The sequence below is a fragment of the Balaenoptera physalus genome (genome assembly GCF_965194825.1).
Source record: "Balaenoptera physalus genome assembly, chromosome: 10".
Classification (NCBI taxonomy): Eukaryota; Metazoa; Chordata; class Mammalia; order Artiodactyla; family Balaenopteridae; genus Balaenoptera; species Balaenoptera physalus.
The window spans coordinates 89592023-89606129 of record NC_138889.1 but is presented as its reverse complement, the minus strand read 5'-3'; the positions used below and the strand labels follow the sequence as shown (position 1 = coordinate 89606129).

At 37.9% G+C, this 14107-nt stretch overlaps 1 protein-coding gene across 2 annotated transcripts in view; it reads right to left on the bottom strand.

Moving 5' to 3' along the window:
- Positions 1-13976, bottom strand: part of PDHX (pyruvate dehydrogenase complex component X) — a 75396-nt gene extending 61420 nt beyond the window's left edge. The window contains exons 1-2 of one of the 2 annotated variants that reach the window (XM_082410538.1): positions 13780-13976; positions 842-922 (exon numbers count right to left, since the gene is read on the bottom strand). In XM_082410538.1, coding sequence (XP_082266664.1) covers positions 842-922; positions 13780-13933 — 235 coding nt within the window. In that variant the 5' untranslated portion in view covers positions 13934-13976. The remainder of the gene's footprint in view (positions 1-841; positions 923-13779) is intronic. The other variant, XM_082410539.1, reaches the window with a different exon arrangement.
- Positions 13977-14107: the final 131 nt, after the last annotated feature.

Genomic DNA, 14107 nt, shown 5'->3' with positions numbered 1-14107 from the left:
ATTAAAAACTGCAAATACCCTTCTCCAATTTGTCATCTTTTTTACTTTATTATGTTTTCAGCTATAATAAAGTTATTATTTTTACCATAAAATTTATCTATAGTTCCCTTATTGCATCTGGATTTTGAGTTGTAGTTAGGGTGTTTATCCACTTCCAGGTTCAGAGGAATTCACCAGCTTTTTTCCTAGTACTTGTCTGGTTTCATTTTTGTATATTAAGTGACTGATTCACTTGTAATTTATCATTGGGATAGTACAAAGACTAAATCTAATCTCGTCTTCATTATTTAAACACTAAATATTCATGTCTATTTCCTCATTTTCCATTCAGTTCTGTTAGTTTGTCTTTTTAAGCACCAATACCACAGTTTTTATTACAAAGGCTTAATAACATGTTTCAATATCTAGTAGGTCTACAACTCTCCTCTGCTGCTCTTCTTTAATGAGAATTTTTCTTATTATTCTTACTTATTTATTCTTTCCAATGAAATTTATAATCAGCTTGCCTAGTTACAGGAAACACATACACAGAATTATTATAAAGTCACAAATTAACTTCAGGGGATTGACAAATTTATGATGTTGAAACTAAAAGCTAAGAATAAGAACTAAAACTTGGAAAAAAGCACTAAAATGGTTTACCATTCTCTGCTTGTGAAAAGATACAGGCTGAACCCAGAAAACCTTTGCTACATTACCATGAGAAATTTTTATTTAAACAATTAACATTAACAAGCAAAGGAACCAATCATTTCATGTATATCATGTACTGTGTAAACCAGCTGATTAGGAAAAAACCAAAACGATCAAATAACACAGGTATTAGTAATGCATTGCTCACCTTCCTTTTTCAGCCATTTCACAATGTTCCCTTCTTCCATTGTAGGAGACAGTGATGGCATTAGTATCGTAATAGGATCAGCTGAAATTGAAAAAAGGAAAGATTAAACACAAAAAATAATGCACCTCATGAGGCAGCAACAAAAAGTTCAAGTAAATTAATATCGAATTCAATTTGAGAAAAAAAATATTCCACAGTCTGAAAGACACCCAACTGGTCAAACTAAGTGTTCAGTAATCTTTTCTGGAATATTTTCAACTCCTTTTTCATAGTTCCCCAAGCCCTCTATGCATATTTTCAAGCCAGGTGCTTACAAGATTAAAAAAAAGAAAAGCTGATTTGTGTTTCATCTTCTTCTCCTTCCCCTTTTGTTGCTGCAAAAAATATTTACAAGTAGAACGACCAAAGGAAAAGACAAAAAAAAAAAAAAGAAATAAAACTAGAGTTCTGATAACCTACAACAAAAGAATTAAGATTAGACTTACAACAGAATAATCAAGATTAAACTTTAGAAACTGGTTGTGTTTTTACTTTAATCTAATATTACACTATTCAGAAATCAAAGGTTCTTGCTGCTAAGTGTGAAAAGCAGAGGTCTGCCTTGTCAAGAATGATAGGGCAAGTGAACTTAAGTAGTTAAATTAATCTCAGATTGTGTTTCATACCACAATTCAGCTAGGGACCCAAAAAGATAGACTCAAACCAGGGTGACCTCTCAATAAAGCATAGCTACTTTTTCCTTAGATATCAAAAAAGGAGACACGCTATGTATTTGGCCAGATGCACTTCCCGATAATTCCACTGTCCAGGACCATACTTAAAGAGCGCACAGCTGTTAGATTACAATTTACATAAAGTTTATACTAATAAAATAGTTCACAGAGTGCTCCAGTGCTTATTTAGCCGTAGCCATAGTAACAAATTACATTGCCTGAAATATTCCACAAAACCTATTCTCTCCTCAGATTATTCAACTCTCTGACCCAAAAAAGCAAAATACACCACATCTGACATAATTCAAATGTGGAAAAGGGTAGAATAGGGCTTTTTTTTTTCTCCCATTGATGTTTTAGGGTTAAAAATAAGGGAATTGATATCAAAAAAAACAAACAACCCAATCCAAAAATGGGCAGAAGACCTAAACAGAGATTTCTCCAAAGAAGATATACAGATTGCCAACAAACACATGAAAGGATGCTCAACATCACTAATCATTAGAGAAATGCAAATCAAAACCCAATAAGGTATCACCTCACACTGGTCAGAATGGCCATCGTCAAAAATTCTACAAACAATAAATGTTGGAGAGGGTATGGAGAAAAGGGAAGCCTCTTGCACTGTTGGTGGAAATGTAAACTGATACAGCCACTATGGAGAAGAGTATGGAGGTTCCTTAAAAAACTGAAAATAGAACTACCATATGACCCATTAATCCCACTACTGCGCATATACCTTGAGAAAACCATAGTTCAAAAAGAGACATGTACCACAATGTTCACTGAAGCACTCTTTACAATAGCCAGGACATGGAAGCAACCTAAGTGTCCATCAACAGATGAATGGATAAAGAAGTTGTGGCACATATATACAATGGAATATTACTCAGCCATAAAAAGAAACGAAATTGAGTTATTTGTAGTGAGGTGATGGACCTAGAGACTGTCATACAGAGTGAAGTAAGTCAGAAAGAGAAAAACAAAAACCGTATGCTAACACATATATATGGAATCTAAAAAAAAAAAAGGTTCTGATGAACCTAGGGGCAGGACAGGAATAAAGACGCAGACGTAGAGAATGGACTTGAGGACATGGGGGTGGGGGGGGAGGGTAAGCTGGGACGAAGTGAGACAGCAGCACTGACATATATACACTACCAAATATAAAACAGATAGCTTGTGGGAAGCAGCCACATACACAGGGAGATCAGCTCGGTGCTTTGTGACCACTTAGAGGGGTGGGATAAGAAGGGTGGGAGGGAGGCTCAAGAGGGAGGAGATATGGGGATATATGTATACCTATAGCTGATTCACTTTGTTATATGGCAGAAACTAACACACCATTGTAAAGCAATTATACTCCAATAAAGATGTGTTAAAAAAATAAATAAGGGAATTGAATACTAATGTTAAATGTAGTTAAATATTTCCTTTGGGAAACTGAACTAATGTTATTGTAATTTCAAATGGAGAGTTCCTATGGCTTCATGGTAAAGGAGTGCCATTTCGGAAGCATTTGGAAGGAAGCTTCTATCCTCCCGCCACTGTTCATTCACTCCCCTCTAAAGGACTGGGAAAAGGATCCAGGCAAATACATCTGCCTCAGGCTTTTCCTCATTTTAAGACCTGCCTGCCTACAGGGAACCTGTATTTTCCTTTCAGTTCTTCTATGCACTAGGCATAAATGGACCTACCTGCCTTTCAAAGGCAGATAGTAAGCCCAGCTCTCTATATTCCTGCCATCAGGGCCCAGTGGGTGCTGGGAAGCAATTCAGGATGTGTGTTTGCTTTGTGTACACAAACTGTCTCTCTCAAACAAAAGCCCAAAGTCTAAACAGGGGTTGTACTGAGGAGTCCAACTGGAGAAGGCCACAGATTTAAGTCACATTTTCCAATACAACAAAACCATCAACATTAAAACTGTTACTTTGATCTCCACCTGTCTGGTTTTTGCCTTCTCAATTGGTACCAATCTACAGGGATAGAGATGTAGAATCATCACTCTCAACACCCCAACAATGACAGAGCCCGAACCAAATTCTAAGTCAACACGCCCATTTCATCAAGGAGAAAACTACAATCCACTGATTAAGGGATTTGAATTCTGCCTAACTCTCAAGGCTGTCCTCTCCTACACTGTACTACTGCTCACCGTTAATTGATAATCCTTACCAATATGGATTATCAACTAATTAATCATTGGTTATTTATAGCCTATTCATCCAGAAATTCAAACACAACAAACCAGACATATCAAATCCATGTGAGCATTCTTCACGTGTCCAATCAAGCAGCCTAACAATCCCTCTCTATCAAAAAGTTCAAGCCTGGCATTACGAGATGCAATATTTCAAAATCATATACACAGTAAATTTATACATCAAATAGAGTTCCACTACAAAGAAGCAAAATAAATGAACTTCTATGATTCTATGTCCAGATTCCAATTTATGACAAATATCAACTCAGTTCTCTCAAAACAAAGTCTCTCTTCAATATTTTTATACCTTGGTTCTAGTTGCCATGATACAATTAATATTCACTTTGTGATTCTCTCTCCTATTATAATCTCTCACCTACGAGATCTTCACATTTTTCCTGACATTAAGTACTTCATTATGAAACTTTTTGCGTTTTATGAATTACCACATCAAGAACCTTAAAAATTTTCATATTTTAAAAATAAAAAGAACATAATCATTCCTCATACAGCAACGCTTCATAGATGAATTTAAATTGCTTCTCTGAATAATAACAATAAAATATAAAAATTCTGTAATAGATCACTATCCTTACTCCGAAATGAAGGTGACAAAAACCAAAGAAAGACATTTTGGACATCTCCATTATTCGGTACTATCTCTTGATTGCTTATACTGACTTATATGCAGAGTACAATGTGCAATGTATTTTCTGATTAATCTAACTAATCTATCCTCAGACGCTCATGCTAGAAAATGATTTTTAAAAGGAAGCATTAATTTATTAATAATAATGCATATTTCATTCTAGTATATCCTCTTTCAACCTGAACATTATACACATCTTTTCCAAATATATTTTTTCCAGTGGGAAAGTAATTATATAATCATAATATCAGTTTTGAATGACAGGGCTATATATAACTAATATCTGGCCTTAATGGCTGCCGTCAATTCTACTGAAGATAGTGTGGGCTTTTCTAGACTCCTTGGAATTTTAACCTACACATAATGTTGTTTAATTTCATTAGGAATTATATGTAGCTTCCCTTCTGATTCCAATAAGAAGTACATTCTACCTTTTTCCTGTCAAACTGAGGAGGCCTTGAAATGGGCACCAATTACAGTGCCTACTCATAACTGGGCACAACTATAGTAAGAATGAAGGAAATGCAGTTTTTTACTCCACTGGTCATACAGGTTATTTCAATTAGTACCCAAAAACTACCCCAAATTTTGTTAGACTTTAACCCTTTTGTAGTCATTTTAGTGTTCTATTTCTTTTCATCAAGCTAACAAAGTATACCTAATGGCTTATAAAGTCTGCCCTTCTATAGCAGTTAAAAAACATATTTAAAAACTTTTAAGGTAACTACCGTAATGTACATTGTTCCAGTTTATATTTAAATATACTGATTTTAACAGCAGAGTCTCACAAATCCATCACAACTGTCTTAATCTCTTTTTTTTTTTTGCCTCAATATAATGACACAATAAGTTGAAATTTTTCACTCAGTATATTGCTGCTTTACCTTCCTTATCAGGCACATGAGCAATTGATCAATCACTGAATCTTACAGCAATCCACAGTAATCTAATTTCTTGTTCTCTAGAGTATTTCTTTTATCTCAAAACACTCAGCAAAACCTATAAAAGCTTTAAATTGATGATCTGTACATCAATTCTAAAAGGTTTCCAGATTTAAAAAAAAAAAGGTTAATATAAGCAAACTCTTAAAATACAAATGCAGAACAAATAGCTTTGTGGCTAATAATGAAGCAGATCTAAGCTCCATTACTCTGACTGAAGTAATTAAGGAAATTCCACAATTTACTTATGGTACTGCTTGGACATCATGCTCCAGTCCATTTATACGACTATAATCCAAACACAAAAATCATGAAATGAAGACAGACAAATTGAAGAAATAAATTACCCAGTACTTTTTTAGTGCAGCTCTCTGTTCCTTACATTAATTTGCTTCTTTTTTAATAGGAAGAGATGCTGCTCATTTAATCACCTCTCTTTCCAATGCAAGAACTCATTAAATAAAATTGACCTTTAAAATTTCTGCTTAAATAAAACAATTCTGCCATCTGCAGGCTGGATGAAATAAAGCCATAAGACGTAAAGGTAATTTCAAAATCAATACCAGGGCACAGAATAATATTAATACTGCAGTTCTGAATAAAGGTAAAGCAATTTTTTAAAAGATAAGTGCTTGTCATATGGGTCTTCTTTGTTCCAATACTTATTTTGGCATAAGAATAGACAGAAAATGTCACAAATACTTACTTTGGTATAAGAATAGATTGAAAATGTCAATGAACAACAATAAAAATGTATGCATAATAGTTTGTGAGAAAATAGCATTTAGAGTAATAAATGTAATGAAAGAGGCCCACAAACAGTACATATGGCATAATCCAATTCCTACCTACTTAGCTTGTATGTACACAAAGACTGAAAGGATATACTCCAAAATGACAATAGTACCTATCTCTAGTTGATGGTTTTATTATACCTGCTTTTTATTTCTTTGTTTTTTGTTACTTTTAAACAAAAACCCACAAGAACAGGGAGAAAAGAAGGAACAATAGAACACAATTTTGGAAGCAGAAAAGTAAATAACGTAGATAGTAATAATTGACTAAAGAGAGTCTGGAAAGCTGAATGCTAAACTAGAAGTGGAGAAAGCTGAGATAATCAACCTGGTTTATACAAGAATTTCCCAAAGGCCCAAGAACTGGCAGTACTGAGGACCTTTGGAAATACTGGGGGCGGTGGGGTGGGAGGTTTGGGTGAACGCCATTTAAGTGCTGTGTAACACCACCCTCATTCAACCGAAGACTGGAGGTTGTTTCCTCTGCAGAGGTAAAAGAGAAGACCTTTGGAACAGAGGTTGAACCTACACACCTGGAGATACTGTATACAGAAACTGCAAAAGTAAGTTAACTGAGAGATCAGCTGAAGTGACTGACAATACCAGAAATTGTGCTAAAAAGCTATTAGATGGTGTGGGATGAATTAGTAATAGTTACAGAGAAAACTGAAGAAAAAATTTTAAAGGCAACGACTTGAAAAAAAGCAAAAAGGAAGAAAGGTAACAATCATAATATGGGACGATATAGGACAATTCTCAGTTAAGCATATTTGTCTGGTGTAAACACTGAATATAGATTTAATTAAGAATTGCAAAATAACTACATTGGGAGAATGGTGGAAGGAAAACAGGGGGATGACTGATCAGAAGTCATACACAGATAATATATAACATAAAACAGAGAGATGAGCAAACGCCAGAGGACAGTTAGAAGCAACAAGAGACAAAACTGTTGCTTCTAAGGAGGAAGATGACTGCGGGAGCAGGGGAGACGGGTCAGAGACCCACCGTATTGTTATAAGCCTTTTAGTACCATTTGACTATTTAAACTATATGCATGCACGACTGTGTTAAAATATTTTATTATTTAATAAAATGACTAATTTTTTTTTTTTTTAACTTAAGCAGCAGCACACCACTGTGATTTAGAGAAAGAACAGGCACTGGAGCCAAACTGCCTAGGTTCAAATTATCAATCCAGCACCTACAAGTTACCTAGTCATTCTGTGCTCTGATTGCCTCTTCTGTAAAATAAAGAGTTTGGTAAGGTCTAAATAAGGTTACACATGCCAAGTCATTACAATGGGGCCTGGCAAAAAGTAAGTCTCAAAAATGTTAGCTGTTTATTATTAATAGGCAGCACAGAAAAGGTTAAGAGTAGACTCTGAAGGCAGCCAGACAGTTGGCTAGATGTATCACAATACCCTACTTTACAATTCCTTCCTCAGGTAATGAGCGATGGATTCACAGGTTCCTTTCACCTTCCCAATCTAAACATGAAGGTTTCCTTTCTACTCTTTACCTTTTCCAGCCTTGTCCTCATTGCTAAAGTACACTAACTCTTGAACTCTCTTTTAGCTGTATTGCACATTTGAAAACCAAACTCTCATTAATGTCACTGGCAAATGTTTTACTTTCTGTGGTACTGTCATATTGACTACCAAAGCTAAAGGGTAAATTTAGGCATTCAACAAATGCTTACTGAGCTCCTGCTATCCTAGCCTTAGACCCACATAAGACCAGAATCTTGACCTCAAAGGAATATAGTTTAAATGGGAAGTCAAGACAAATACACAAGTACTAGAGGGTAGCATATAAACATGCCATGAGAATGCCAAAGAGCTGAAAGTTGAGATTCTAGCTGTTCAAGAAAGGAAATCTTGATTTGTGTGCTAGTACCACTTTATACTCATTAGAATGGCTATTATCAAAAAAAAAACAACAGAAAACAAGGTGTTGGCAAGACGTGGAGAAATTAGAGCCCTTGTGCACTGTTGGTGGAAAAGTAAAACAATGCAGCTTCTGTGGAAAAACAACCCAATGGTTCCTCAAAAAATTAAACATTGAATGACCATTTATTTGATCAGGCAATCTCACCTCTGGATATACACCCAAAATAACTGAAAGCGGGAACTCGAACAGGTGTTTGCACAACCATATTCACAGCAGCATTATTCACAATGGCCAAAAGGTGAAAACAACCCAAGTGTCCATGGATAGATGAATGCATAGACAAAATATTGTGGTATATACATCCAATAAAATGTGATTTGGCCTTAAAAAGGGATGAGATTCAGATACCTGCAACAACATGGATGAAACTTGAAGACATTATGCTAAGTGAAATAAGCCAGACACAAAAAGACAAATATTTTATGATTCTGCTTTTATGAGGTACCTAGAAGAGGCAAATTCACAGAGAAAGTAGAACAGTGGTTACCAGGGGCTAGGGAGTGGGGAGAATGGGGAGTTGTTGTTTAACGGGTACAGAGTTTCAGTTTGGGATTATGAAAAAGTTCTGGAGACAGTGGTAATAGCTGCACACAATGTGAGCACTCTTAATGCCCTGGAACTAAACACTTAAAAATAGTTAAAATGGTAAATTTTATATATATTTTACAATAAAAAATAACTTTTTATTTAAAACATCTGCTGAGCAAATAAAACAAGGTGAGGGACCAGCAGAGATATTCCAGGTGAGGGAAACATCACATGCTCATAAAGAGGTGGGAATTACAGCTTAGTTTGGCTAAAGAGTAGAAAATAATGAAAATGAAAAGCAGGCCATGTAAGTTAAAAAAAGTATGTTGGGACTACTGCCTTATAGTAGGTAGCCATAGTACCTTCTAGTACACTCTAATACCTAGTTAATGGGTTTGACATTATTTAAATAGCAATGGAAAGACATGAAAAAAATTTCGAGCAAGTAAAAGAAATAACCACAATAAAAAAATTGAACTTGCTTGCAGTTCCACAGACATGGCTATGTTCACAAGGCTATAATTTACAAAAAAGAAAAGAAGAAAAACTGCACATGCTTTGAGACGGTCACAACTATAAACCCTGCAGAAAAGCTAAAATAATGGGATTTTAAATACAAAGTGACGATACCCATGAACGTGTTACCTGTTCTCCTTTACTGACTTAGAACACTTGTCCTGAGAGACTGAAAAGGCATGTAAGGACCAGATTCTTCTAAGAAAAGAAAGGAAAGTAAGGGGACCCAGTTGCAGGAGAGGAACTATTTTATTGGTTGATCAGAGAAGGCGTCCTCTGACAAAGTGAGTAGAGCTGAATGGAGGAAGCCATGCAAATCTCTGATGGACGAGCCTTCAAAACGGAGGAAACAGCAAGCACAAGAATGAGCAGAGGGCTTCCCTGGTGGCGCAGTGGTTGAGAATCCGCCTGCCAGTGCAGGGGACACGGGTTTGAGCCCTGGTCCGGGAAGATGCCACATGCCGCAGAGCAGCTAAGCCCGTGCGCCACAACTACTGAGCCCGTGCTCTAGAGCCCACGAGCCACAACTACTGAGCCCACGTGCTACAACTACTGAAGCCCACGCACCTAGAGCCCGTGCTCCACAACAAGAGAAGCCACCGCAATGAGAAGCCCGCACACCGCAACGAAGAGTAGCCCGTTTGCCGCAACTAGAGAAAGCCCACGCGCAGCAACAAAGACCCCATGCAGCCAAAAATAAATAAATTAAAAATATTAAAAAATAAGAACATAGAAAAAATAAATTAAAAATAAATAATTTTTTTTTAAAGTTTAAAAAAAAAAAAAGAATGAGCAGAGAGCATGCTTGGCATGTTCAGAACTCACCAAGGGAGCCTGCGTGCTGGAGTGGAGTGAGTGTGAGGAGAGGCATGGTCAGAGCTGAACTCAGAGAGGTGGAGGATTCATATCATACTGTGCTTTGTAAACCACAGTTAAGGACTTCAGATTTCATTCTGAGTTTAATGAGACGCTCTTGGAGGGTTTTCAGCAGAGGAGTAACATGATCTGATTTATAATTTAAAAGCAACACTCTGAAAGCTGCATGGAGAATGGCCTGTACTGGGCCAAGGGTGGCGGTAGAGACATCTATTGGGACACTTCTGCAATAATCTAGATTAGAGGTGGTGGTAGCTTGGACCAGTCTAGTTGGTAGCAGAAGTGGTGAGGAGTGGTCAGATTACATTTAAAAGGTAGAGGCAACAAGAATTTCTGATAGTTTGGATGTGGCATATGAAAATCAGGAGTCAAGGATGACTCGAGTTAGGAGTACAAGTAAAAAAACTCAAAAATCCAAATTAGATGCCATAGTTCCAAAAAGAACATTTTTCTTTCTATAAAAAGTGCCCCAAAAGCCTACACAGACTTGATTCCTATTCAGCTATTCAAATGTAGACAGAAAAATCCCATTAAAAATCAGGTCAGTTATAAAGAGCCTATGCTTACTCTTGTGCAAAGCACTGGCCTAGGGAAACAATCCAAAGAAACTACATTTGATTCTTCCAAGTGTAGAAACTACACTTGCTCTCTTCCCCTCTCTTAGCATGAGACCTACCATACATATACACACAAGTCAGTACTTGATCGCATCAGTGCTAAAGCTGAGGTATCAATATAAAGTGTAATGACTGATGGGTGAGTCAGGTGGGTTTGGGAGGTATCTCCCATCTGCCCTTCCAGATCTACTCATCAACCCTCCCCCTTACTACTATATGGGCTACATCAACAGGCCTCCTTGCTTTGGCCTCCAGTTGGGTTCCGCCAATAGGCAGAATAAGCAGGAGACTGAAAGGAGAGAGGAGAGTGAGGTCAGGATATTTTTTTTCCCAGCCCCCTCCTTGTAGGGTTGCCTGGCCTGGCTGGATCCTTTAACTGAAGGGCACAGCTCCATCAGAGGTCCTTTATAGGCTCCCTCCTTCCCAGTTCCAGGAAGTGCTCCCTTCCCATGCCTCTTCAAGCCAAGAGGTGGTCACAGCACCTTACTCAAAACAGCCCATTAGTACAGCACCATCTCTATACCCTAAAATCACAAAAGTAGTCACTTATAAAACTCTCCTCAAATTACCCATTTTTATAGTGTCATCAATTCCCTGCCAGGAGCCTGTAAAGATTTAAGAGGGTGGCACTGAAGTAACAAGAAAAATTTCAAACCACAAGGAAGGTCACTCCATTTGAAGGAACAATATGAGCAAAGAAAGGAAAGAGAAGTACAGATGTTTAGGTAAAGGTGAATGATCGGATGAGCCTAAATGCACAAACTTAACCCAAACCCAGATCTGAATCAAAATTTCCAAATTACTGCCTCTGTTGTAGTCACTTGTGTAAATGTATCCAAGAGTCATTTGTTTATAGTTCGAACCCCTATATTAAAACGCACCTTTCTTGCTCTGACATGGCAAATACCCTTGCAAAGTAGCACAATTCTTTTCTGTAGGAAATGACCAAAATGTTCATGGTAATAGCCTGGAGACTACGTGGCATTTATAGATAAATTACAGGGAGATCTACAAATTCCCTGGAATCACATACAAAATTTTGCATGTATGCATTTTTCTGAAGAAGTGGTATAGCTTTTAACAGTTTTCAAATAGGTTTATGCCTCTCTAAAAATCAGTGCTAGTAGTTTCCCAAATAAACTCTCCTGTATTTAAATTTACCAACCTTAATTCTTCCCTAGAAATGTTTCATTAACACAAGAAAGACCTTGATTGAAGAAAAGTATCCAGTAGATCACCAGCTATAGTAAATGTACTGCTTACCAAGTACAAAAACTAAAAAGAGTCACCATACACTCCATTTTGTTTACAGAATCTGTTGATTCCTTCATACACTTACTACTGAATGATACATTTATAAAGAGCCTGCTGGAATTGTAAGGTATGTCAGAATGGCTGCAGAACTATTTCCTCTGGGTGAAATAAACCAAACACTTCAGAAGAGGTTTCAGCTTGCAATATCGGTCTTCTTGGTATTAAACTATAAAATTTAAATTCTACATGAATCCCAGTTTATTCTGAAATCTTGGAACAAGGGCAAAAAGAAATCACCACTCAAGAGTGTAGCAAAAGAATGAACACATGCATAATAGTTTGGGGATTTACACATTTTTTCATAAAGGCAAATGATGCTAAAGACAATAAAGTGTATTTAAGAGTATATCATCTTAGAAACTTACAGAGAAGTCAGTGACATAAACTTTAACTCTTAAATGGTCTTACCATCTTTTATACACAGTCTGCAATTTTAGTATCTTATTTAAAATAATATCATGACTGTTGCTGAAATACCATTTCACAATGTAGATATTACCAGAATATCTCACTTCTTAAAAAAAAAAAAAAAGTCTCATCACTGGATCTTAAAATCTCAGTGCACTCATCTTACCATTAACTTCGTGTAATATTTTTTTCTGAGCCTCAAGTAGCTCAGAATATGTAGGCAATGCCTACTGCACCTAATTTTTTATATTACAATTCATCCTGTGGAGTGACTGAATGATGCGCAGGTAATAATACACTCAGTACCTGCCCGCCACCCACGTGAAGAAAAATAATGCCGGGCACACTATATTACATAGTATTAAACACTGGAAGAATTATGTTAATTGTGTCAATACCACTCTTTAATGACAACTTTCTATAATAAATTTTGTGAACAAAGAAGAATTTCAATGACTATCCAGTTCTACAAGGGTTAAGTCATAACCCACTGAAGTTGCCCAGCCACAGTGCGACCTGAGAGGAATTCAGGATGAAGCACTCTGCTTTGTATAAACAGGCCCTTAGATAGTTCGAAGCATATCTCAGGAAGAATTTCAATGACCCTGGATTCTTACATCTTCCTATTTGTAGAAATATACTAAAGCCATTAACATGAGATATCTGTTCTTTGTAATTAGCAGTAATCTTTTACCAAGATATATGCTTGACTGTGTGTATTTCCTAGACAAAAAAATTCATATACAATCTGGCTTCCCCCCTACCTCTGCAGAGCAGTTCCTCGGAGCTGAGTGGCTGTCTCCTGGGCTATAATCGTCAGTAAGCCGCTGAATAAAACTTAAACTCACAACTCTTATGTTGTATGTCTTTAAGTTGACACCTTCTTGGTAAGATTCCCCTCCTAAATTTTCACTCCTTCAGGCTCATGTTTTGGTTAAACATTCTTCCCGACCTATGTCTAATGGCTGGACATTTACAAATTGGGTCCTTTACCATAGTCGTCGCGTGGAGCAACCCAAGTGGCCTCGAAGATCTCCCAATAGAGACGGGTCAGGAGAATGAATAAAAACGGCTAACGGTGACGTTTGAATCTCAACAAACTTGGTCAACCTAACAACTCTAAAAGAAACATGAAATGTCACTGGGAAGAGGCCTGAGAGATGCCTCACAACCCAAATTCCAAGGCAAGGTCACGGAGAAGCCATATCAACCAGGCGGCCAGGGACGGAATCAAGTTCTCCTAGTTTCCCCAAAAGCCCTTTGCGGCATGCAGTAGGCCAAGTCAGCAGACTCCTCCCCGAGAAAAAGCCAAGGGAACAGTGAGCCCCTGGCAACTCACACCCAGATGCAGGCCTTCAATCAAAAAGCTCCAGCCCCAGGCCCATTGCTCCGATACACAGAAGCTGAGCGAGCCCCTACCACTCACCCCGCAGCCACTTCGTGCTGTGAAACCATCTCCAACTAGCTCCACGGCCGACAGAGCGCCCAGCAGCCCCCTTAACCAGTCCTGGGCTTCGGGAGAAGCCCAGGAGGCAACGCAGCAGCCGCGGATCACAGCGTAGCCTCCAGGAAGCCGCCATCTTCCCGGCCTTCTCCCGGGCTGCCCTCTGCACAGCCTGATCGCCCAGTCATCAAGGCCCTCTCAGGCCCCGCCTCCCATCCTGTTGGACACGCCCCCTGGACGCCAGCCGCCCCTCTGAGCCTTGGACTCAAGCTCTTCTAGCCCCGCCTCCAACCGCTTGGCCCCGCCTCCT